Source organism: Protopterus annectens, chromosome 7.part0 (assembly GCF_019279795.1).
Source record: "Protopterus annectens isolate FY-2018-M chromosome 7.part0, PAN1.0, whole genome shotgun sequence".
NCBI classification, from domain to species: Eukaryota; Metazoa; Chordata; order Ceratodontiformes; family Protopteridae; genus Protopterus; species Protopterus annectens.
Genome location: NC_056739.1, coordinates 484,747,957 through 484,774,907, shown reverse-complemented (window position 1 = coordinate 484,774,907; position 26,951 = coordinate 484,747,957). Strand labels below are relative to the sequence as shown.

General features: G+C 43.4%; 1 protein-coding gene across 1 annotated transcript in view; it reads left to right on the top strand.

Annotated features, from left to right (window-relative positions):
- The window catches only part of LOC122806553 (very-long-chain 3-oxoacyl-CoA reductase-like), a 529,905-nt gene that overhangs the window by 175,154 nt on the left and 327,800 nt on the right, over positions 1-26,951 (top strand). The window contains exon 5 of the mRNA XM_044077080.1: positions 21,666-21,733. Coding sequence (XP_043933015.1) covers positions 21,666-21,733 — 68 coding nt within the window. The remainder of the gene's footprint in view (positions 1-21,665; positions 21,734-26,951) is intronic.

Here is a 26,951-nt window from a genome sequence, read left to right as displayed (position 1 = left end):
GAGAATCTCAGGGGAATGGACAGCCAGAAGTGCATGCAGTTCATGTATCTTGTTATTGATGATTCTAATATTGAGATGACAGGCCAGGAGAGAGTTGGTAGGTCTGCTAATTGTAGTTTTGTGGCTTAGATGGCAGGTAATATATATATATATATATATATATATATATATATATATATATATATATATATATATATATATATATATATCCCCTCTATCAGAGGTGGATGGGCCAGGGTTGGGATGAATGTCACCATCAAGTGTAAGACTAGGGCTATACTTGGTGATAAGTTTCAGTAGTTTAAAAGTTTGTAATATTGTTTGGCTCTACAGCTTGTGTGCCTGGGGTTTGCATGCTGAAAGAGTGAGCAAGGCTTAGAGTTGGACCCATATTGATTAGTATGGCTAAAGGTGGGCTGTTTTACATCTGGTATGCTATTTGGGTACTGATAATCGGTAAGCATCTGGTTTTCATACAAGGTGATTACATAAGTAGCCAGCAGTATGGGTATTGGAGAATAGTGTAACATTATGAGAGAAGGGGTGTATTTAGAAGCAAAGATGGCAAATACAAAGACAATTACAGCATACAATAGTTCCATCAGAGTTGAAGTCTTGGCCTAAATAAAGTCCAAATCTTCGTTACAAGTATATGCAGAGATAAGTCACAAACAGTACAGTAAAAAGGAACAATATTATGTCTTGGCTTTACAATATACAAAAATATGCCCCATTATAAAGGAGAGTTTAGCTGTGGTAACAAAGGTGCGCTTTACACAAAACATCAAGCGGTAAAGGGCAGTAGTAATTAAACAAGGTATTTGTCAACTGGAATGAGGTATTCCACGGTGGTGCAGCGGTAGCGTTGTTGTCTCGCAGCAAGAGGTTCTCCCGTTCGATTCTCAGCTAGTGCGGGGAGTGCCTTCTATGTGGAGTCTGCATGTCCTCCCCGCGGGTCGAGTGACGTTCCGAAAGACATGCATGAATGGGCGTGCCTTCATTGAAGGTTGGGCGTCGAGCTGGCAACTCGGCACCATGAAAATCTACTGCCAATCATTAGCGGACCGGAGTTCCACTGTGGCGGCCCCTAACCGGGAAAAGCCGAAAGACAACAATATTTGTCAACTGGAATGACAAGACATTTGAGTTTCAGACTTCATATCCTCCAGAAAACTCATGGCAACACAAATCCTTTTACTGTAGCAACTTTCCAACTTCATAAGAACACATGGCAATTCTAATGCTGTATAAGGCAAAATAATTTTCCCTAGTAGCAAAGCGTTCAAAAAATGCAAATGCCTTGATTGTAAACCATAATAGCTGTATGTATATATGTCATGAAAGGCAACCAGAAATAGTATTAGAAGGTGAACAATATAAAGATGTCCTTCAAGAATGCAACTGCAGTCCTTGCATATGGGTTGTCCTGCCTCAGGCAGCCTTTCGGTCGGCCGGATTCCAAAGTCTGGGTCCGGCGTCGGCTGATGTCGCCTCTTCCCCGACGTCAGAGCGACTGGGGTATAAAAGCATCAGTCGACGCCATCTTCTCCAGTCTTTCTTCCCGCGCAGTGCCCGAAGCAGAAGCAGTTTGCAAGTGCCGGTCAGCCAGCTCCTGTGTTTTCAGTTACCGAAGTCATCAAAAAGCTAAGCACCCCGTTGGGGAACCTTTTCTTGCCTCAGCCGATGTCGGATAAAACTGCAAAAGTTAATAACGGTTTGCCTTGTGGTAAACAAATACCTCATAAGGACTTCCATTCTTACTGCCTTCCCTGCCTTGGCCCAGACCACGTAGTCTCGGCCTGTGCTGCCTGTGCTTGCTTTAATAAGCGCACTCTCAGGCGCCGGGCAGAATTTGCTGAAGACTTTTTTGGGGCCTATATCATGCCGTCGGAACAACAGACAACACATATTTCCAAAAAACGGAAGGACCGGGACCGACATTCTCGGCCCGCAACTTCTACCGACACCACGCCAAAACCTACCGCGAGTGCATCGGTCTCTTCGGAGGCGGTAATTCAACCGCTCCAGACTGACGACACCGCTTTACCGCACATTTCGGTCCCGGAGGCTTCCCCGGTGCTGGTTGTTGATTTTCCTCCTGAAACCGAAGCCCAAGATTTGCCTGACATACCGGTGGACAAAGTTACTCCTGCACGTGGGGCAGCTAGACCTCCGGTGTTTATGTCCATCAAGGCCTATACACGTGCTAAGGCTGCTAGCCAGGCTAAGTCTCACCCTCCTAAATCTTTTTCCCAGGGCCCCACTTCAGATAAACAGATCATGACTTTAGCTGCAGATCTAATTTCTTTAATCAGAGGCTCTCAGGCTCATCCAGACAGAGGTTCTCAGCCGCCTGCAGACAAAAGGCCTAGGGTTGAGCAGACAGATACCTTTTCCTCAGATGAAGCCTCTGGTGACTCAGGCCATTCAGATTCCCAGGAAGAATCCTTCCAGGCCTACGAGGATTCTGATGCTGATGAATCTATTCCCTCCGCCTCTCCTCCTGAGGATATTTCTTTCAGGGAAATTCTCCACTCCATGAGAGAGCACTTTCAGTGGCAGGGCCAGGATTTCTCCGACTCCAGGAAAAGGCTTCGTACTTTCCTCAAGTTACCCCAGCACAGGCCTTTAGCTATTCCTCCAGTGTTAGATGTATTGGATGATGTGTACTCAGACTCGAGTGCTTCTCCCGATTCTCTCCCTCCTGCTCCTGTCAAGCCAGACAGATATTACAGGGTTCCTGAAACTCATAAGTATCTCTTTAAGGCCCACTCTGTTGATCTAGAAACTATTTCCCAGGGGCCCAAAGGAGTGGCCACTTCCACGGCCAAAAATCCTTTGCCCGCAGACAGGGAATCTAAGTCCCTGGAGAGGTGGGGTAAAAAAGTTTATACCTCAACCACCCTAGCCATGAGGGCACTTAACTGTCTTTTTCATATGTTTCAGTATCAGGATTTCTTTATGGATGATTTGCAGAAAAAGTTAGCCTCTCCTGAGCCTTTAGATAGAAAGGCCTTGCAGGATTTGGTTCATAATACTCAGCAGGTTAGCAATCATTTTCTTCAGTGTGGTTATGATGCATTGGAAGCTTCATGTAGGGCAGCTATGACAGGGGTCGTCATACGTAGACATGCTTGGTTGAAAGAACAGGCATTGCCAGATCATGTTAAAGTAAAGCTTCTAGATGCACCTCTGGAAAAACACAAGCTATTTGGTGCTAATGCTCAGGATGTGTTGAAATCAATTGAGGAAAAGGCTAAATCAGTACAAACAGTCAAAGATTTCCTCCAGGTTCAGCCACCAAGGTTCAGCAGGAATTGGCCTTCGAAGAATTGGTCCTTTCCAGACACTGACAAGTTCCAAAGGGGAAAAAACAGGCGGGCTCGAGGTAGAGGGCAATACCGAGGCTCCTACAGGGGCCGTCAAAGGCAACCGTCTAATCAGAGAAGTGGCGCAGGGGCTTCTACTGCTCCACAGGGACAATCACAATGACTTGACTTTGACACCGCCGACCAAGGCTCAAAGAGAAGCACCTTTAGGTGGAAAATTATCCTTATTTTCAAAAAATTGGCACGTTTTAACAAAGGACAAATGGATTCTGGACATAATAGACAAAGGTTACAGGTTCCACTTCCATACCTTACCAACAAGACAAGGCATGCCAAACCTACCACAAAATCAAAGGGCAGAGGCACTCATACAAGTTTCAAAGTTGCTAAAGATCAAAGCAATAGAAAAGGTTCCTACTCCGGAACAAGGCCAGGGATTCTACTCAAGACTGTTCCTTGTTCCAAGAAAAGAAAAGCAATGGAGACCTATACTGGACTTGTCCGCTCTAAACACTTTTCTCATTGTGCCAAAATTCAAAATGCTGACGTTACAGCAACTTCTTCCCATGCTGGGCAAGCGGTCTTGGCTGGTTACTCTGGACCTCAAGGAGGCATACCTGCATGTCCCAATCAGACACAGTTGCAGAAGATACCTCAGATTTCTTGCAGGGTCAGAGCATTATCAATTCTCAGCATTGCCTTTTGGCTTATCTACATCGCCCAGAGTATTCACAAAATGCCTGGCATCAGTAATTGCACACTGCAGACTCCAGGGGATACAAATATACCCTTACCTGCACGACTGCCTTATACAAGCGGACAGCAAGCAAGCCTTGATAAGAAACTTGAACTATGTCATTAAACACTACAGGCTTTGGGATACACAGTCAACATTCAAAAATCAAGACTACTGCCATCCCAACAAATAATTTTTCTAGGAGCCAAACTGGACACAAACTCACAAATGGCTTTCCTCACAGAAGAAAAACAAGAACAATTACCAGATTACTTCAAAAGCCTAGCAAAGCACACCCAGATGACTGCAAGGAAAATCCTGCAGGCCCTGGGTTTCATGGCATCTTGCATCCTTCTGATTCCACTGGCAAGACTACACATGAGAAAACTACAATGGTACCTAAAAAGTTTATGGTCTCAACACAGCCACAACTTAGAAGCAATTATTCCACTCATTCCATGTCTACAAAAGGAATTTTTGTGGTGGGCACAAGCAAGCCAGCTAAACAAGGGCATGTCTTTCAACAAACCTCAAACAAGCCAAACCATTACAACAGACACCTCAGATCATGGATGGGAGGCGCACATGGAGGGCAGATGCATTCAAGGGCAATGGGCACCCCAGGAAGTGCATCTACACATCAATCAAAAAGAGATGTTGGCAGTGATTCATGCTATCGACGCCTTCGGAAAATTTCTTCAACAAGGCCAACTGCTAATAAGACAGACAACACTACTGTTATGTGGTACATAAACAAACAGGGAGGCACTCATTCGTACCCCCTCTGCAGGCTAACAATGACTCTTTGGGAAAAGTCCCTAAAACTGAACATACAGTTGCAATCCCAGTTTGTTCCAGGCAAGGACAATGTGCTGGCGGACAGTCTAAGCAGAAACATCTTGGAACCGCACGAATGGATGTTGCATCCAGACATGTTTTTACAAATAACTCATGCATGGGGGAGGCCGGACATAGATCTCTTTGCCTCACACCTCAATCATCATCTGAAGAAGTTCTGCTCGAGGACACACCATCCTCAAGCGTGGAGAATGGATGCTCTCTCCTTCAGCTGGAACTCTTAACAATCTATGCATTCCCACCTCTACCATTAATGACCAAGGTGTTACTGAAGATCAAAGCAGAACAACCGAAAGGCATTTTGATAGCTCCAGACTGGCCAAGACAGCACTGGTATCCACTACTAAGGAGCATAACTCGCACCAAGCCGTGGCCTCTGCCTCAATGGCCTCTGCTTCTGACTCAGCACAATTACAGGACGGTTCATCCCAACCTGCAAACATTGCAGCTGACAGCTTGGAGGGTTCCATGACTTCTCCCCATATCTCTCTCTCCAAGAAAGTTCAAGAGATCTTACTGGAAGCACACAGACCTTCCACCAGAAAAACTTACTCAGCCAAATGGAAGAGATTCAACATCTGGAATGCCAACAAGGGTCAGGATGCATCAGTAATGAGCATCCCACAGATACTAGAATACTTGGCAGAAATGCTACATAATGGCCTTTCATATTCTTCCATAAAAATACACGCTTCAGCAATTTCAGCAAAATACAACAGTGATCCACCTGTGTTCCCGCATCCTTGTTTCTAAGAGGGATAAAGAATATCAAACCTCCCAGAAAACCATCAGTGCCTGCATGGGATCTCAACTTCGTGTTGGAAAAATTAACTCTTCCTCCTTTTGAGCCAGCAGCATCTTCAGAATTGCAATTTCTCTCCTGGAAAACAGTTTTCCTGTTGGCAATTACCTCAGCAAGAAAAGTCTCTGAGATACAGGCGTCATGGCAGTACCTCCATTTCTCATTTTCCATCAGGACAGAGTTTCTTTAAGAACCAATCCTTCATTCATGCCAAAAGTGATATCCAGGGTGTCTCTAAATCAAACAATTCACCTGCCTACCTTCTTTCCCAATCCTCAAAATAAAGGAGAAAAGCTACTGCACACTTTGGACATACACAGACAATTGCGCTACTACTTGGACAGAACAAAAGCCAACAGAAAGTCTGACCAACTATTTGTAGCTTACGCTGCTGGAGTACAGGGAAAGGCAATTTCCAAACAAACAATTTCAAAATGGATTGGACACTGCATCAGATTCTGTTACTCTTTCCATGGAAAAGGTGTGCCAGCCAGTATCAGGCCACACTCCACCAGAGCTATAGCCACCTCCACAGCCTTTCTAAGAGGGGTGGCTACAAATGACATTCTAGAAGCTGCTACATGGAGCTCCGTGCATACATTTTCCAAACACTACAACCTGCCTTTATATTCCAGATCCCGAGCAGGCTTTGCTTCGGCAGTCCTGCAGGCCATTTTAGCTACACCATCTTTATCTTGGATCCTACCACCCCCAGCTTGGCTATGGTATTCAACCCATATGTAAGGACTGCAGTTGCATTCTTGAAGGACATAGCACAGTTTTGTACCTACCATAAATGTAGATGTCCGATAGATATGCAACTGCAGTCAGGTTTTCCCTCCCTCCTACCCCTCTGTAAATTCTCCTTTTCGGGTCCACTTCCCTTTTTCAAATTAGCTGGGGAAATCTGTTATGGTGTATCTGTTTATTACTGCTGTACATGTCTGGAATTTTTTATCCAGTCTCTAAATTTAGCCTTCCTTGGAGGGCACCTGGCATCTGGGGCAAGAAACACTGAAGAAGATGGCGTCGACTGATGCTTTTATACCCCAGTCGCTCTGACGTCGGGGAAGAGGTGACATCAGCCGACGCCGGACCCAGACTTTGGAATCCGGCCGACCGAAGGGCTGCCTGAGGCAGGACAACCCATATGTAAGGACTGCAGTTGCATATCTATCGGACATCTACATTTATGGTAGGTACAAAACTGCACTTTATAAATCCTGTCCCAAAAAGAATGATGTCATGACCATAATATAATAATAATTGGAAAAATCTTTGTGGTGTGAATAGTGTCCAGTGAATCTCCTGGAAATAAAGATGAAACCCAGACTGCTAGGCCTCAACGAAATATTAACAAGATATAACCAAATAAAGGCAAATGCAATCAGCGTAAAATGCCCAGTGCTGGTTAATAACTATCATGGTGAAATAGCTGATTACACTAATATCAGCCAATAATAGGGAATAGATAAGTTATGAATATGAGAAACACAAAATGATATAGCATCCAGCATCCCACAATACCTGTTAATAATCCAAAACAACACAATAAATGTCCAGTGCTGATTTATGACTGTTTTTGCTTCAATTTACTGGTTATACTAAAACATACCAGCCAATAGTAAGACCTAGAAAAGTTTGATTGCCGAAGAAACCAAAAATTATTAGCGTCTGACAGTACCTGTAAATAATCCAAAGGAACACAATTGGAAGTCGCCACTCAGTCACCATAAGATAATACCGTCAGCAACCCAAGCTGTAAAAATTCCACTGCAAAAAAAACTAACCAAAAAAGGGCAGAACTCACTGTATTCCAAAGTTCAGGGACTATTCAAATAGAAAATCCAGTGGCTGACCTTAGTCACTGCCGCTGATTCCGTTGTCTCCTCGTGAATCTGCTCCTAAACTGAGCCCAAAGATGGAACTGTGTCTTCCAACCTTCAATCAGGTCGACGTTTGTCTCTACCTAGAGGGACAGTCGGCTGCAAAACAAAACGCTGTGGCCAGTTCTTCAGAAATGCGATCACTGTCCACACGCTCAGTGGACCCCAGGCCCAGGCTGTAACAGTTTCCACACATACTGTGAAATTGTCAGCTATGATGTATCTGCTGTCCCCTTTTGAATATTCCTTCCCAAGAATGCTTATTTCTTAACCGGAATTTACAGCCTGTTAATTTAAAAACTACGAACGCCGCTTCCAGCTAACATAATAAACAAGGATATAGGGAATCTCCAAACTTTGGATCCCACACAGTTTGGTTTTGTGAAGGGTAGATCATGCCTGCTCATCTTGGTCAACTTCTTTGAGTCAGTCACCAGAGGTGTGGATGAAGGCAAGGTGGTTCACAGCCTACCTTGATGGCCAAGGCCTTTGATGTTCTTCATGTTTCACTGTTGCAGTCATTACATTTGGATAATCTGCTGGCAGGTTTCCCTCAGTCAGCCTGAATAACAAAGTCTTGGGTCCTGCATCAGATGCAGTCTCCTCTTCCATGACGTCAGGTCATCGGGTATAAAACATGCAGCCGACGCCATTTTAATCCGTCTTTCTTGCCGCGCGGTGCCCGAAGCAGAAGCAGTTTGCAAGTGCCGGTCGGCAGACTCCTGAAATTTTCGTTTTCGTGTTTCAGAACCGAAGTCTTCTAACTAAAGCCAAGTACCCCGTTGGGGAAACTTTTTTCTTGCTCCTTACTGATGTCAGTAAAAGTTAATAATTGTGTTACTTGTGGGAAGCAAATACCTCATAAGGATTTTCATTTGTATTGCGGTGGTGGTGCTGCGGTAGCATTGTCGCCTCACAGTTAGACGTTGCCCATTCGATTCTCAGTTAGAGCGTCTTCTGTGTGGCGACATGCGTGAATGGGCGTTCCTTCGTTGAAGGTTGTGCATTAGGCCCGGCAAGCCAGCACGTAAAAATCTACTGCCGATCATTAGCAGACCAGAGTTGCGCTGTGGCGACCCCTAACCAGGAAAAGCCGAAAGACACAACAACTGTATTCCTTGCCTAGGCCCTGACCACAACCTGCCTTGCTGTCGGTTTTGTGCTAAATTTAACCAATGTGCTATTAAGCGTCTGTATATTTTTGCTTCTAAATACTTTGGTTCTAGATTTAACTATCCTGAAATGTCGTTGGTTAGCAATCTGACTACCGGAATTCACAAGGATCTTACAGGGCAAAACAATGGGGTGCCTTCACCTCCAAATCAGGAAGTAGCAAAGCACCACCATACGGTAAACAGTCTCAATGACTTTCCTCTGCCATTTCCAAGCACTTATCTTTTGGCAGCCCCATTGGGGGGGAAACTAGCACTTCAGTTGGCATCTAATTACCCAGGACAAGTGGGTCTTAAACCTGTATACCTGGGATTCTATATTTCATTTCCACATGTTGTCAACTCCAAACGGATGGCCAGATCTGCCTCCATATCAGTGGACAGAGGCCCAGAAGCAAGTCATGTCCCTCACGGATATGGGGGCTATTCAACCAGTACCAGAAAAGGAAAAAGGATAAGGCTTTTTTTCAAGACTTTTCCTGGTACCCAGAAAAGACAAATCATGGCGACCAATTCTGGACTTATCCATTCTAAATACTTTCCTGGACATTCCAAAATTCAAGATGCTGACTCCACAACAGCTACTGCCTATGCTAGGCAAGAATGCCTGGTTGGTAACTCTAGATGTAAAAGAGGCTTACCTGCCTATCCCAATCAGGGAGTCTTGCAGAAGATACCTCTGCTTCAAAGCAGGCTATTTGCATTACCAGATGTCCTTCAAGAATGCAACTGCAGTCATAACATGTGGGTTGTCCTGCCTCAAGCAGCCCTCGGTCGGCCGGATTTCAAAGTCTGGGTCCGACGTCGGCTGATGTCGCATTTCTCTCTGACGTCAGAGCGGCTGGAGTACATAAGCATCAGCCGACGCCATTTTCTCCAGTCTTTCTTGCCGCGCGGTGCCCGAAGCAGAAGCAGTTCGCAAGTGCCAGTCGGTCAGCTCCTGTATTCTACGATACCGAAGTCATCAAAAAAGCTAAGTACCCCGTTGGGGACCTTTTCTTGCCTCAGCCGATGTCAGAAATTACTGAAAAAGTTAACAATTGTCTTTTTTGTGGTAAACAAATACCTCATAAGGATTTCCACTCTTAACTGCCTCCCTTGCCTGGGCCCAGACCACGACGTCTCGGCCTGTGTAGCCTGTGCTCGCTTCAACAAGCGCACTCTCAGGCGCCAGGCGGAGTTCGCTGAAAATGTTTTCAGCAATAAATTTGCTTACACCATGCCGTCGGATCTTCCAACATCGCAAACTCCCAAAAAGCAAAAAGACTGGGACTGACATCCTCGGCCCGCGTCTACCACTGACTCCACGCCAAAACCTAGCGCGAGTGCTCCGGTTCCCTCTGAGACGGTCACTCCACCGCTCCGATCTGAAGACACCGCATTACCGACTACTCCGATTCCAGACATTACTCCGACGCCAGTTATAGATTTTCCTCCGGATACCGAAACCGAGGAAATGCCCGAGACCTTTGCTGTAGACAAGATCACTCCTGCACGTGGAGCTGCCAGGCCTCCTATGGCCATGTCTATTAAAGCCTACACTAGGGCTAAGGCAGCCAGCAAAACAAAGCATATTACTTCTAAATCCTTACCTCAGCCGACTCCGGAGACACAAATTATGTCCATGGTTGCTGATTTAATTTCCATGATTAGAGGTTACAGGCCCATCCTGAGAGAGCATCCCAGCCTCCTCCTGATAAAAGGCCCCGGGTTGAACCCTCTGACCCTACTCCTTCAGATGAAGATTCTGAGGGCTCTGTCCACTCTGATAGCCAGGAAGAGCTCTTCCAGACCTATGAGGACTCGGATGCAGAAGATTCCATCCCTTCGGCCTCCCCTCCTGAGGATATTTCTTTTGGGGAAGTTCTGCACACCATGAGGGAACATTTCAAATGGCAAGGTCAGGAATATTCTGATTCTAGGAAATGCCTTAGGACTTTCCTTAAGAAGCCTCAGCACAGGCCCTTAGCTATTCCTTCTGTACTTGATGTTCTAGATGATTTGTATTCTGTCTCTAGTGCTACCCCTGATTCTCTTCCTCTGGCTCCAGCCAAGCCAGACTGGTATTACAGGGTCCCAGAAACTCATTCCCATTTATTCAGGGCCCATACTGCTGATTTGGAAACTATTTCACAGGGGCCTAAAGGAGTTTCAGCCTCCACCTCAAAAAATCCTTTGCCCTCCAACAGGGAAGCGAGGTCATTAGAGAGATGGGGCAAAAAGGTTTACACATCCACTACCTTATCTATGAGAGCTTTAAATTGCCTTTTTCATATGTTACAATATCAGGATTACCTCTTAGAAGATTTACAAAAAACATTAGCTTCTCCTGATCCTTTAGACAGGAAGACTTTGCAGGAAGCTGTACATAACACTCAGCAAGTAAGCAATCACTTCCTGCAGTGTGGATATGATGCACTGGAAGCTTCATGTAGGGCAGCTATGACAGGGGCAGTGATTTGTAGACATGCTTGGTTAAAAGATCAACCTCTACCAGATCATGTAAAAGCAAAACTTCTGGATGCACCTTTGGAAAAGAACAAGCTTTTTGGTGCAAATGCTAAGGATGTGTTAAAGACCATCGAAGAAAAAGCAAAATCAGTTCAGACTGTGAAAGATTTCCTCCAGGTTCAACCCCCCAGATTCAGTAGGAATTGGCCTTCAAAAAACTGGTCCTTTCCTAATCCAGAAAAGTTTCAAAGGGGTAAGAACAGACGTGGCCGAGGAAGAGGCCAATACAGAGGCCCTTACAGGGGACTACAATGGCAGCCAGGAAACCAAAGAAGTGGCGCAGGGGTTTCACTTGCCCAACAACCACAAACTCAATGATTTTCCTCTACTACCGCCTACCAGGGAACAACTAGAAGCTCCCTTGGGCGGAAAATTATCTCTGTTTGCAGAAAACTGGCACAGACTGACAAAGGACAAATGGATTTTGGACATTATAGACCGAGGGTACAGGTTTCATTTTTATACCTTACCAAGAAAACAAGGCATGCCAAACCTACCACAAAATCAGAGGGCAGAGGCTATCAAGTAAATCACTCTGCTGACTCGAATGAAGGCAATAGAAAGAGTTCCACAACAAGAACAAGACCAGGGGTTTTACTCAAGACTGTTCCTTGTTCCAAGAAAAGAATCTCAATGGAGACCAATACTGGACTTGTCCGCATTAAACACCTTTCTCATAGTACCAAAGTTCAAAATGCTGACTCTACAGCAACTCCTTCCCATGCTGGGCAAGGAGTCGTGGCTGATTTACTCTGGACCTCAAGGAGGCATACCTGCATGTCCCTATCAGACACAGCTGCAGAAGATACCTCAGATTTCTTGCAGGGCCAGAGCATTATCAATTCTCAGCATTGCCATTTGGCTTATCTACTGCGCTCAGAGTATTTACAAAATGCCTGGCTTCAGTAATTGCTCATTGCAGGCTCCAGGGTATACAAATTTACCCGTACCTGGACGACTGCCTCATACAAGCAGACGACAAATTGATGTTGACAAAATACCTGGATTATGTCATACGATTACTTCAAGCTCTGGGATACACAGTCAACTTCCAAAAGTCAAGACTGCAGCCATCCCAGCAAATAATCTTCTTAGGAGCCAAACTAGACACAGCCTCTCAGATGGCTTACCTGACAGAAGACAAGCAAGAGAAGTTAACTCATTACTTCAAAGGTTTAGCAAAACTCACCCATATGACTGCAAGGAGATTCTTACAGGTCCTGGGTTACATGGCATCCTGCATTCTACTGGTTCCATTAGCAAAACTACACATGAGAAAGCTTCAATGGTACCTAAAAAGCATTTGGTCTCAACACAGCAACAACTTGGAGACAATCTTACCACTCATTCCATGCCTACAAAAGGAATTCCTATGGTGGGCCTCGGTGAGCCAGGAAAACACAGGTATGTCATTCAAAAAACCACAGATAACACAGACCATGACTACAGACGCCTCAGACCTGGGATGGGGGGCGCACATGGAAGGCAGGTGTATACAAGGACAATGGTCTCCAAAGGAAACACATCTGCATATAAACCAAAAAGAAATGCTGGCAGTAATGCATGCCATCGAGGCTTTTCAACACCAACTCCAGCAAGGCCATTTAATGATACGGACAGACAACACCACTGTGATGTGGTACATAAACAAGCAGGGGGGCACCCACTCTTACCCCCTTTGCAGACTGATAATGCAGCTTTGGGAGAAATCACTGAGCCTAAACATCCAGTTACAATCCCAGTTTGTTCCAGGAAAAGACAATGTGTTGGCGGACAGCCTAAGCAGGAATTTCACAGATCCACACGAGTGGAGGTTACATCCGAAGGCCTTCAGACAACTCACCTCGACATGGGGCAAGCCAGAAGTGGACCTATTTGCCTCTCACCTCAACCATCTTCTACCAAAATTTTGCACAAGGACTTACCATCCAAAAGCTTGGAAAATAGATGCCCTCTCATTCAACTGGAGCTCCTTAGCAATCTATGCATTCCCACCTCTGCCACTGATGACCTCAGTATTACTAAAGATCAAAGCAGAGAAGCCCAAGGGAATCATAATAGCTCCGGATTGGCCAAGACAACACTGGTGCCCACTACTACGGAGCATATGTCACACCAGGAGGTGGGCCCTCCCCCAGTGGCCTCTACTATTGACTCAACACAATTTCGAAACACTGCATCCAAATCTTCAGACACTGCAGCTAACAGCCTGGGAGATCCCATAAATAACTTCAGCTTATCTCTCTCCAAGGAAGTTCAGCGGATACTAACAGAGGCTCGAAGACCATCCACCAGAAAGGTTTACTTAGCAAAGTGGAAAAGATTCAGCAATTGGAATTCCAACAAGGGTCATGATGCATCATTGTTGAACATCCCACTCATCTTGGAATATTTGGCAGATATGTTAAAGAACGGCCTCTCATATTCTTCCATAAAGATACATGCATCTGCTATTTCAGCTAGATACAACACTGATCCTCCTGTTTTCTCTCACCCCTTACTAAGACAATTCCTCAGGGGAATCAAGAACATTAAGCCACCAAGAAAGGCCCCAGTGCCAGCCTGGGACCTCAATTTTGTCTTAGAAAAACTGACTCTACCTCCATTTGAGCCAGCAGCTTCAGTTGACTTGCAATTTTTCTCATGGAAGACAGCTTTCCTGTTGGCAATTACCTCGGCAAGAAGGGTTTCGGAGCTACAGGCCCTAATGGCAATACCACCCTTCATTATTTTTCATAGAGACAGGGTTTCATTAAGGACCAACCCTACTTTTATGCCAAAGGTGGTATCTAGGGTTTCTTTAAATCAATCCATTCATCTGCCTGCTTTCTTCCCCAATCCTGAGAATATGGGGGAAAGACTGTTGCATACCTTGGACATTCACAGACAACTTCGATACTACCTGGACAGAACCAAGGCAAGTAGGAAGTCTGAACAACTTTTTGTAGCTTACGCCCCTGCAGTCCAAGGAAAAGCAATTTCAAAACAGACTATTTCTAAATGGATTGGACATTGCATCAGATTCTGTTATTCCTTTCATGGAAAGACTGTTCCAGCCAATGTCAGACCACATTCCACCAGAGCTACAGCCACCTCTACAGCATTCTTAAGAGGGGTGCCTACCAAGGACATTCTAGAAGCTGCTACATGGAGCTCCGTGCATACATTCTCCAAACACTACAATTTCCCTCTATACTCCAGATCCAGAGCAGGCTTTGCTTCGGCAGTCCTGCAGGGTTTGATTGCCACACCATCTCTGTCCTAGAGCATACCTCCTCCCCCAGCTAAGCTATGGTATTCTACCCACATGTTATGACTGCAGTTGCATTCTTGAAGGACATAGTACAGTTTTGTACCTACCATAAATGTAGATGTCCGATAGACATGCAACTGCAGTCGGATTTTCCCTCCCTCCATACCTCTCTATGCCTAGGGTCCACTCCTATCCCTGCTACTCTTAGCTGGGGATATCTGTTATGGTGTATTTGTTTTATTGCTCATTTATTTGTTTGGAATCCTGTTTTTGTCTTCCAATTTGATTACAGCCTTCCTTGGAGGGCACCTGGCATCTGGGGCAAGAAACACTGAAGAAAATGGCGTCGGCTGATGCTTATGTACTCCAGCCGCTCTGACGTCGGAGAGAAATGCGACATCAGCCGACGTCGGACCCAGACTTTGGAATCTGGCCGACCGAGGGCTGCCTGAGGCAGGACAACCCACATGTTATGACTGCAGTTGCATGTCTATCGGACATCTACATTTATGGTAGGTACAAAACTGTACTTTCTCTGCACTGCCCTTTGGCTTATCTACTGCGCCCAGGGTCTTCACAAAGTGCCTGGCACCAGTGATTGCATTTTGCAGACAAAGAAACATTCAAATTTATCCTTATCTGGACGATTGTCTAATTCAGGCAAAGGACAAGGACACTCTTATACAACATCTGGCATTTGTAAAAATGCTTCTAACATGCCTAGGGTACACCATAAACGAAAAGAAATCACAACTGGTACCCTCTCAAATTACATTCCTGGGTGCAAGCTGGAATACAACTGCCCAGATGGCTTACCTCACGCCAGACAAATGAGTTCAATTGATAACGTCGGACAACACCACAGTTTTGTGGTACATAAACAAGCAGGGGGGTACCCACTCCTACCCCCTTTGCAGGCTAGCTATGGCCTTGTGGAACACAGCCTTGACTTAAAAAATACATCTACAAGCTCAATTTCTACCAGGAAAGCAAAATATTCTGGCAGACCTAGGCAGAAATATAATGGACCAACATGAATGGAAACTGGATCTGCAAATCTTCAGCATGTTGACACGAAAATGGGGGAGCCCAGACATAGATCTTTTTGCCTCACCCCAAAACTACCAGTTGGACAAATTCTGCACAAGAATTCATCACAAAAAAGCTTGGAAAGTGGATGCTCTATCCTTCAGCTGGAAAAACCTATCAGTCTATGCCGTTCCCCATCTGCCTCTGCTCTCCAAGGTTTTACTAAAAGTCAGACAGGAAAAAACAAAAATGATTCTGATTGCTCCAGACTGGCCTCGCCAGCATTGGTACCCACTTCTAAGGAATATGTTGCATCTTCCTCTGTGGTACTTGCCTCAAACTCCTCATCTGTTGTCCAGCAGAACTATCAAATTCTGCACACTCTGCTCCAAGCATTGAATCTTGCAGCCTGGCTAATCAACTAATTTCACCAGTCACATCCCTCAGTAAACATGTGATGGATGTCATTTTGGAGGCTAGAAGGCCTAGTACTAGAAAATCTTATGCTGATAAATGGAAGAGATTCTGTGCCTGGAACCAAGCACAAGGAATAAACACAGCAATGCCCAATATTCCTCAGATTCTGCAATATTTAACTGAGATGCTTCACAAGGGCCTATCTTTTTCTTCTATAAAAATCCATGCCTCTGCCATTTTGGCTCATTACAACACAGAGCCTCCTCTCTTTTCTCATCCCCTGCTAAAGCAGTAACTCAGAGGGGCCAAAAATTTGTGCTGGAAAAACTCACCCTACCTCCTTTTGAACCAGCCGCCACTGCAAACGTAAAATTTCTTTTTTGGAAGATAGCTTTTCTTTTAGCAGTCACTTCAGCTAGAAGGATTTCAGAACTACAGGCCCTCATGGCAGTGGAGCCTTTCATTATCTTTTATCCAGACAGGGTGGCCCTCAGGATCAATCCTTCTTTTATGCCTAAGGTGGTATCCAGTGTGGCTCTTAAACAGACCATTCATCTGCCAACTTTTTTCCCAAATCCGCAGAACAAGGGGGAGTGGATTCTGTATTCATTGGATGTACACAGACAACTATGATTCTACTTAAACAAGATAAAATCTCTACGAAACTCTGAACAACTACTGGTGGAATTTGCTGCAGGGGCAGAGGGGAAGGCTATCTCGAAGCAGACTATTTCAAAATGGATAAGCCATTGTATTCGTTTCTGCTACATACACCATGGTAAACCTGTCCCCAAAGGGGATCAGATCCCATTCCACCAGGGTTGCATCTACTTCTGCAGCTTTTCTCAGAGGGGTTCCTACCAGAGACATTCTAGAAGCTGCTACTTGGAGTTCAGTTCATACATTCACAAAACATTACCATTTACCTCTTTTCTAAATCCAGGGCAGGCTTTGCCACTGCAGTCCTGCAGGGCCTTATAGCCGCTCCTAATGCTGTATAATTCCATCCTCCCGTCCATAGCTTTAGGATTCTACCCAAATGTAATGACTGCAACAGTGAAACACGAAGAACATAGTACAGTTGCGTACACTTACCATAAATGTAGCTGTTCAAGTGTATTCACTGTTGCAGTCCGGGTTACCCACCCTCCAGCCCCCTTTCTGCTCTATTATTATACCTCCTTTCCTTCACTATGCGCAAAAGCCATTTTGATGTATTTGTTTTTAGTTGGAGGTAAATTTTTTTGTGTTCTAAATTACATGCATATATATATTTATATATTTTTGCTCCCCATTTGGGGGGCACCTGACAATCTGGGGCAAGAAAAACTGATTAAAATGGCATCGGCTGCATGTTTTATATCCCTGACGACCTGACGTCATGGAAGAGGAGACAGCAACTGACGCAGGACCCAAGACTTTGTTATTCAGGCCGACTGAGGGCAACCTTCCAGCAGATTACCCAAATGTAATGACTGCAACAGTGAATACACTCGAACATCTGCATTTATGGTAAGTGTACACAACTGTACTATACCATTCCCCACTCAGGAATCATAGAAAAACTCACCAAGCAAGGCATCAACCCCTATATCACTAGGTGGATTGCAAACTGGCTCACAGGTAGAACAGACAGTGTGAAAGTAGCTGACTTCAAGTCAGACTGCCGACCAGTCACGAGTGGAGTCCCACAGGGTTCGGTCCTGGGCCCTCTCCTGTTTGGTATCTTATTTCCCTGAAGTCCAGGCCAACACTAAGGGACTCTGGCTGACAAAGTTTGCAAACATTTGCAAGGTGGGAGCTATTAGCCACTCTCCAAGTGATGTTGACATCCTACAGAAAGGCCTTACTGAGACCAACGACTGGTGTCAGAACCATGAACTTAAGCTCAATGCCAAAAAATGTCGTCATCCTCTTTGGGAAAAACCCAGTCCCCATGAATTATCACATTGATGGTAGTCCACTGAACACAGAAGGCGTTATAAGAGTGCTGGAAACACAGGTTAACAGCAACCTCTTTTGATCACCACATTGTCACTGTGGTCAGAAAGTCCTATGTGGCACACCTCATTACTAAGAGTTTTGCATCCGGGAAGAAGGAGGTCATTGTCTTTCTCTGCTATTCCCTCATTAGACCAGTCATTGAGTACAATGCCCCATTTGGCATGCACCTCACTAAACACCTGCAACAACTGGAGAGGCCGCAAGTGCATGTCAAAGAGGATCATAGGCCTTAAACATTTGTCCTATATGAACAGACTAAAAAAACTCCAACTATTCTCTGTTTCATGTCGCCTACTTAGAGGGGATCTCTGCTTGACTTAAAGCCATGTCTGATGCAGCTCTGTTAGAAATGCTACATCTAAAGAAGTCCCAATCCCTCCGCACCACACGCTTCAGAGACCTCAACCTCATTACCACAAGCAGCAGAACATGCTGGAGGGACAGGTTCATAACCCAGAGACTGCCCATGCTGTGGAATAGGCTTTCCATACATGTCAAGCAGAGCACCTCACTGGCCCTCTTCAAGAGAAATCTTGATGTGTGGATGGGAAATGGAAAATTCACCCCATGGATCACTCCAGTGGCTTTACTTGACAGAGGCACTGGGAACCAAGGTCGGGTGGCACAATGCCAGGATAATCCTATGGGCTAGGCTTGTAAAGGCCCCAGGGCCATTAGCCTAGTATACACCTATGAGCGTATAAGACATCTTCAAATTACAATGTATTCAGAGACTTCTACAAAGCTATATTCCTAGAATTACATCTGATATAATGAAACTGAAAAGCCACCAGTGGATAAGAACCTCACATTTAATACAGCTACTTATATCACCAATTTCTATTCCCACCTAAACTCATGCATCAGAGTTTTTGTCTCCATTTCCTATAAATACATTACCAAATTCAGAAATAAAATCCTCTGGTGGAACCCTTACATCAACAAACTCTACAAAAAAAAAAACCTCTTTATCGCTTACGAATTAAACTCAAATCACCCCATTCCAAAAGAAACTTCAAGAGGATTAATGTATATGAAAGGCAAAAGCTGAAGGCTTGTGAAGCTAAATATGAATGAAATATTGCCACCACATCCATAGTTAAACGCAAAGCCTTCCTTAACTTTGTTAGGAATCACAGAAGTACCATACACTGTACTGATTTGATGTCAAACATCACCACCTACTGCAGTCCTGAAGATAACCTCAAATATACTAGAGCACAAATTTAAACTTCTGTTTTTCCCGTCTGCCCTCTGCATGCTTTCCCCACAACATCCAGCAAACACCTTCCCCTGTGGATTAATCAGAACAAATATTAAAAAGTCCTGTATAAAACCAGAGATTATCTGTATAGGTCCAGGCAACATGCTAGGCCATTTCCTTGTTAGCATGAAACTCTGCCTTGTAGACTTCACTGTATCAACCACATTATGTACAATGGTTGTGTACCTGAAGCTTGGAGAACAGCTTTTGCGTTCCTCTTTCACGAACGTAGCCTAGCCTCTGATTCTGAGAACTATTAACTGAGTGATCTTACCAGCCTCAGTTGTAATGTTATGAAATGCATCATCACGCAGTTCATAAGTAAGGATATTGGCAGTTTGCAGTCCCTCTCCCCAAACCAATTTGGTTTTGTGAACGGCAGAATTTGCCTACTTAACCTGATGGACTTTATTTATTTATTTTTTTGGGGGGGGGGGCACAAAGGCAATAGATGAGGATGAGAGTACAAGACTGCCTATGTAGACTTAGTGAAGGCTACTTGACACTATTTCACATTCTGGTATTCTTGATAAGCTTACCCATATGAAATAGAAACCTTTATGTAACTCACTGGAAAACAAACTGGCTAACATATAGAACTCACTCACTCACTCACTCACCCAGACCCACTTTCCTCGGGGTGGGGGGTGACCTCACCAGGGGCAACCCACAGGTCTGCAAGCTTGGGACCCCTACTATTCAGCATATACTTCTTTGACATCAAGGCTGATATCTGGAGAGAAGGTCTCTGGCTGACCAAGGCTGAAGACTACAAAGTAGGGACTGTCATAAACTCGTCAGTTAGCCCCAACATCTTGAAACGGTGGCTTGCCAATATAAATTCATGTCAGGACCAGGGACTAAAGTTTAATACGAAGTAATTTAGTATGGTACTCTAGGAAGTAAAATTACCCTGTATTCCTTCATATAAATGACACACACTCAAAATTGACGTCATATTATTATGGGGTGGCCTAATGGTTAAGGTGTTTGCCTTACAAACACAAGGTGCAGGGTTTGAGTCTCACAAGGGATAATTGGCTAGGCTTACAATGGCATGCAAGGGCAGTTTGCCTAGTACTAACTTATGAACCATCTGTTTATGAATCATTAGAGACCTTGGCATATTAATGGAGTATGGACTTTCTGATCATCACTTGTCTACTTTTGTTAGGAAATCCTTCAGCCTAGCTCAACTGATTGCTAAAGACATATCCTCCATGATAAAGGAAATCCTTCTGTACTCGTACCTTATCAGGCATATGTCATGATGTAATGCTCCTGTTGGCATGTATACATGCAAGAATATGGTACATCTAGAAAAAATTTTCTCACCAAAAAAATAAAACCTCAAGTATGAGTTCTCTAAACTATATAAAGCATTTTTAACAGTAATCCTTGCCTGGCCTACAAGAATGTAAGTTGCCCATCCTGTTTGACCTCCCTGCATGTTCATAAAGCTAGAACAACACAAATATGTATTCTAAGGTCCTTAACCTGTACTATAATATAAACACAACCCATAATTTGCACTAATGCCTCTCAAACGATAGCTTTGGAACAAGCACCAGTTCTACTTCAAAGTAGTTCCCTCACAGTCTTTATCTAACTTGGGCAAATGGATGAGCAACCATACATTCACCCCAGGTCATGTCCCCAATGGACATGGGAAGTAAACTGCTGTGACTAAGCTCCCAACTGTCCCCCAGGCCGATTGCCTTGCATAAATCAATGAACAATTACCTTTTTTTCCATTCTGGTGGTGCGATTGCAGTAAGAGTAATGATGTAAGCAAGTATGAGGGCAAACCCCACCTTTATGAAAGTGTGTGTTTGTGTTTGTGTGTACTTGTGCGTATGTATGTGTGAGAGCTAGTGTATGTATTGTGCAGGTGTGTGTGTTTGTGGCCTGAACTGTGGGTTACTTGTATGTTTGAAAGTCTTTCAGATGGACTGGTGTCAAAGCTTTGGTCTGTAGTATAATGGATTGAAACCTGGTGATCGTTGAACGGTGCGTTTAATTTGTCTGTTTTCAGAAACTACTAATGGTGCACTGGGAGGCAGCTGTCCCATTTTTAGGCAAAGACAGTGTAATTTGAGAACAGAGAAATATATAACTGTTAAGATGCAGCAATAGACATCTGTTACTGTTAAAATGTACAGTGTGGTGAAGGCTTTATAGTATGTAAACATGAGTGGACCCCCTGGCTATGGAATCTGGCTCTGAAAAATAGTCTTGCTGCTCTGTATGAGTTTTGTGAGTTGCTGTGAGAATAATTTATTGGTTTCCCTGTATGGAAGGAACTAGAAGGGGAATAAATAGTTGCTTATGCCTGATACTTGATAATTAATTCTGACACTGTTTTCACTTGTACGTTTTTTTTTTTTTTTTTTTTTTACTACAGTAAACAATGTTGGCATGCTCTTCTCAGAATTTCCAGAATACTTTTTGGATGCCGAAGATTGTGAGAAGGTATGTCAGATTTTCAAAATTTCTTTCTTGTTGTCTTTCATGTTGTACTTTATAAAGAGATGTATAGATATGTTGGGAAGGTATTACTACTTAATGCAGAACTGTGGCGAACCAGTCACTTAAACTGAAATATTAGGGGGTGAGGAAGCCGTGTCACAACTGGAGGCAAAGCAGAAAGAAATGTAGTAAGGTGAATGTAATGGATGGAAGGGTTATCAGCTGAGGAAAAGCAAATGGAAATTGAACTGCTGTGTTTTGCTGTGCCAGCAGCCTGAGGAACAAGATAAGTACATGCAGAGAAATGTCTGTAGGAAGTATTAACAAAGCAGATGTAAAAGGAACTTGAGCTTCAGGAAATATGAAGACATTGTAGGAATGACAGACAGTGTAAAGGGCTGCAACAGGATAATTTATTATTTATTTATTTCCAGTTTTATGACCAGGGAAGTCTACTCGGCCAACCAGAGCCCATTTTCAGTGGAGGCCCAGGGAGAAAAGCTCCAAAAGCAGTTAATAGAAAATAACGCAAGTTGTTGTTTGTCTTTCGGCTTTTAATGTAAGTTTGGAATATACAGTATACAAAGCATAAATATACAATTTAAAATACAAATACAAAATCAGGGAGTATACATTTAAAGAACGCAAATGTTAAAATCAAAAGTAATACAGATAATATAATTTAAAAGTACAGGCGTTGTCGCCTCACAGTAAGATGTTGTCCGGTTCGATTCTCAGCTAGAGTGTCTTCTGCGTGGAGACATGCGTGAATGGGCGTACCTTCGTTGAAGGTTGTACGTCAGGCCTGGCAAGCCGGTACGTAAAAATCAACTGCCAGTCATTAGCGGACTGGAGTTCTGCTGTGGCGACCCCTAACCGGGAAAAGCCGAAAGACCCAAACAAACGGGTCATAAAGTGTTTATGCAAGTTTAGTGTTTGTTCTAACAATAATGTTAGTGAAGGGAGGTTTGAAAGAGACTGCAGTGTAATTTAGGTGGGAAAGGAGCAGGAACAGTTCCAATTTCAGGTAGGATAAGAAGGTAGAGAGATTGATTGTGAGTACAGCGGAGGGAGGGGGGTGAGAGAATTCTATAGTTTAGCTAAGGAGTGTGGTTAAAGTAATTGGCTGGGAGGGCAAAGGGGTTTATAGATTTTAAAGAGGTTTTGGTTTTCAGATCTAAGAGTACTGGGGAGATAAGGGATTAAGACAGATGAAAGAGAGGAGCATATGGAGGGTTGGAATATGAGTTTGTGAGCAGTGGTGAGTTGTATGAATTTCAGGTGATTAGGAAGCTCAAGCCAGTTTAGGGAGTGGAAGGAATGGCAGTGATGGGTGGAGTATTTGGAACCTGTAGCAAATTTACAGACTTTGTTATAGCAGGCTTCCAGTTTGTTTTTAGGCTAAGTTGGAGATGAGTAAGTAGAGGGGCACCATACATAACAGAGGGGAGCGGGTAGGAGGAGGCTAGAGTATGTCTGGTAGAAGTGGTTAGATAGCAATTTTGTCTATATAGCAGACCTAGTTTTTGATGGGTTATTTTGATATTATTTTGGATGTGGATATCAAAATTTTAAATGTTCTACAATGGTGACTCAGAGTAGTTTGGTGTGAGTTACAATATCGATTAGTGTTGTTGTGGCTTTTTATTTTAAAGGACCCCTTTTCTATGGTGAAATTTCTCACAAAGGAGAGAATATCATGATTTTTGTTTTGTTAGCATTGAGAGCAAGGTGGTTGTTTAGCATCCAAGTTTCGGTATTGGAGAAGGGTGTTTGGGTTTTTTGAAGGAGTTCAGAGGGAGAGTTGCTGTACAGTTTGTGGAATCATCAGTATACTGGGTCAGTGAGCATGATCTATGGATTTGTGAAAGTTATTAATGAAAATATTGAAAAGTAGGGAGCCAGGAATAGAGCCTTGGGGGACACCGGATGGATTGTTGAGAAAGGATGAAGTTTAATTTTTCCATTTAACAGCTTGTTGTTTATTGGAGAGAGAGGTTGTAAACCAGGCAATGGAGGAAGGAAAGAACTTGAGGGAGGAAAGTTGAGATGAGAGTAGAGGATGTGAGACTGTGTCAAAGGCTTTGGAGAGATCTAAGTAAAGGGTGGATATGATTTTCCCAAAGTTGCAAGCATGATTAATAATGTCAAGGAAGGACAGAAGAGCAGTGTTAGTGCTGTGGCCAGACCTGAAACCATGTTGTGTTGGGGTAAGAAGATGACTGTGTGTTAGGTATGGCAAGAGTTGATGAATGCATTTTTCAAGGGTTTTAGAAAGTGGTGACGAAATAGCTGTAGGACAGAAATTAGCAGTGTCTGTTGCTGCCATCTTTGTAGAGAAGGGTGACAAAAGCTTTCTTCCAGAGTGAGGGGGCATAGGCTTCTTGGATGGACCTGTTGATAAGAATGGAAATGGGGAGGGCAATGCTGTCTGCAGCCATCTTAAGGAAGGATGGAGGCAGATTATCAAGAGCGTAGGAGCAAGGCTTTTGTTTAAGGAGGAATTTTTTTATGTTGCTGGTGGAGATAGGTTTAAGACTGAAAGCTGGAGTGTTAGAGGGGAAAACAGTGGATGGACGACTATGAGAAGGAGAGAAAATGGGAAAGTTTGCAGTTAGTTTAGCTATGCAGTCAACAAAAAAGATGCTGAAATTAGATGCAATTTTATGGTCTGGGGAGTTTGGATTAGGGCAAGGATTGTGCTTTCTACCAGGGTTAAGAAGGGAGGAAATGCAATTCCAGAATTTTTGGGGTTAGAATTATGTTCTGATTGGAGTTTGGAGTAATAAGTCTTATGGTCTTTGTTTCTTCACACTGAGTTGTGGAGTTGTTTGAATTTGGTTAGAGAGTTTAACTTAGTTTTTTGGTGTTGCTTCCAACATTTTTCTCTGGGGTGCATTAGTTTTCTGGTTTCTGTAGATAGCCAAGGAATGGTTTTGGCATTTTCATTTTGTTCTAAGAGAGGCTATGCTGATTAGTAAGTCTAGGATGGTTTTGTTGAAGTAATTAGTTGTACTGTCCAGAGGCAGAGTCTTTAAGGGGATACCAATTAATTTTTTTCAGACACTCTGAAAATGTCTGTGGATTGAAGTTGGTGAGATTACGAGTTTGAATGTATTGATGTATTTGGACAGAGGAGGCACACCGGAGGGCATGGACTGGTAGGTGGTCACAAAGGGAATCTGGTATAATTCCGCCGTTTGAGATTAGGTTGGGATGAGTTGCTAATATCCAAGCTAGTGTAGTGCCAGAAGAGCCATCTTTACTGGGTCTGGTAGGGTAGTTTATTAGCTGGGTGAAGTTGGAGATTGTTTGGCTCAGAGATTGTGAGGAGATGGTGACCCAGTTGATGTTTACATCGCCATGGATGAACGTTTCCTTTTTGAGAGAATGTCTTCAAGGATGGTGATGTTGTCGGGGAGAATGTAGATGACCGCTATACATAAAGATTTATGTTTGTTGATTTTTAGGAAGGCTGTGGATAGTTTGGGAGAGAATTTAAGAATGGGATTAGTGTAGGGAATGACAGAGAAGAGGAGTAAATTATGGCTACCCCTCCTCCTTTTTCTTAGGTCTGTCATTCTGTATGATTTTGTAATCAGGGAGAAGAATTTCAGCATCTTTGACATGAGGTTTGAGCTAGATTTCCAAGACAAGTTACATGCCTGGCTGCCACATAACCATCCTGACATAGTAAGTTGGGTATTTTATGATGTATACTTTGGGTATTGATTCTAGCTAGGTGGATGGTTTTGGGGGAGGGTGATTGTGGTGATGTAGAGGAGCAGAAGTTGGTGGCAACAATGGGACCAGGATTGGGATGATATCACCAGAATTGGAGACTAGATCTAAAAGATGGGTGATTAGGTTCAATGGGGAGGGTAAGTTAAGAGTGTAGTTGAGGAAAGGTCTACTATTGCCAGTGAAGTAAAGTGGGTTGGCAGAGAGAGGTACTGGAGGGAGCTTAAATTTATAGAAGAGAGTTTTGTATTTAGAGGATACAGCTCATGGAATATGGAGGAGAAGGAATGAGGGGCAATTGTTTTGAGAGGAAGAAGTTATATGTAGGGGTAAAGAGTGTGAGAAGCCCGGGGAGGATAGTAAAGTATAAAGAGGGGTGGGGATAAGCTGCACTGAAGCAGATGGTAAGAGAGAGAAAGACTGCATAGCCAAGGTGTTGTCCTGACATTGCCTGGGTAGGATACAGACTTTTTTTTTTTTTTTTTTAAAGCATGTACAGTTTTTTGTGACTTTAGTATACAGGCTACCAGTCACAGGTCAAAAATGGTTCATTAAACTAAGATTCAGTTGTCGGGTTTATGACCTACTTGTCATCAAGAAGCTTTGACTACTGTTACAACCCCATGTTGATGCATCTTTTAGTATATGGGTATGGGTGTGGGATGCAATATATAGTACTATTTTGTTTAGGCTTGTGATCACAGAAATAGTTGTCAGAAGCAGCTTTGTGGCTGTTAAATCAGGTTTATTTGAGGATAACAAAAGTAATGTTTTCTTGCCTTTAGGAAAATGACACAAAGCTCAGTCATACATCCATGCTTTTTTCATAGATGTGTGCAGCCTGATAGCACTCCAGTCAGTCCAAATAGAGCCTTCAGAGTCTAATTCAGCATTTCAGTACATTCTACAGTTGATTGAGGTAATTCACTACTTACTAGTTTTAGTATTTCAAATGAATTCCTACTTTCTCAAGACAGTAGCTTCCCTCTAGTATAAGCTACTACACCATCTCCTGTATATTCAGCTTGGAAGCTCTTGACTGTGGGTATGGACAGTAAGGTACCCAAGCAGAAGATCAGAAAAAAGCATAATATACGAGATATATACACATACACATATATTTGAGCATCTTAATATTTATATGTATTGAGTAACAACATAGATGCACATAAAGTAAAAAGAAATAAACCATTACATTTTTCATTTCCATGCGTTATACATATGTTTTCTTTTTAACAGTTGTTATTCACCCCAAACATTACATGACTTGCTCAAGTCTTGCCTACCCTGAAGTTTCACTCCTCCTCTTGAACATTACTCTGTGTATTGTTCTCCCAAATCCAGTTCATTTCTATATAGTTTGCTCCTTTCCTTTTCTAAAGATTGCACCTCCAATTATTTTCTTTTACAACATTCAGTACCTAATTTATGGTTAAGTTTATATTTGGTTTTGATTTTCTAGTAGTTGCTTTTTTGCAGG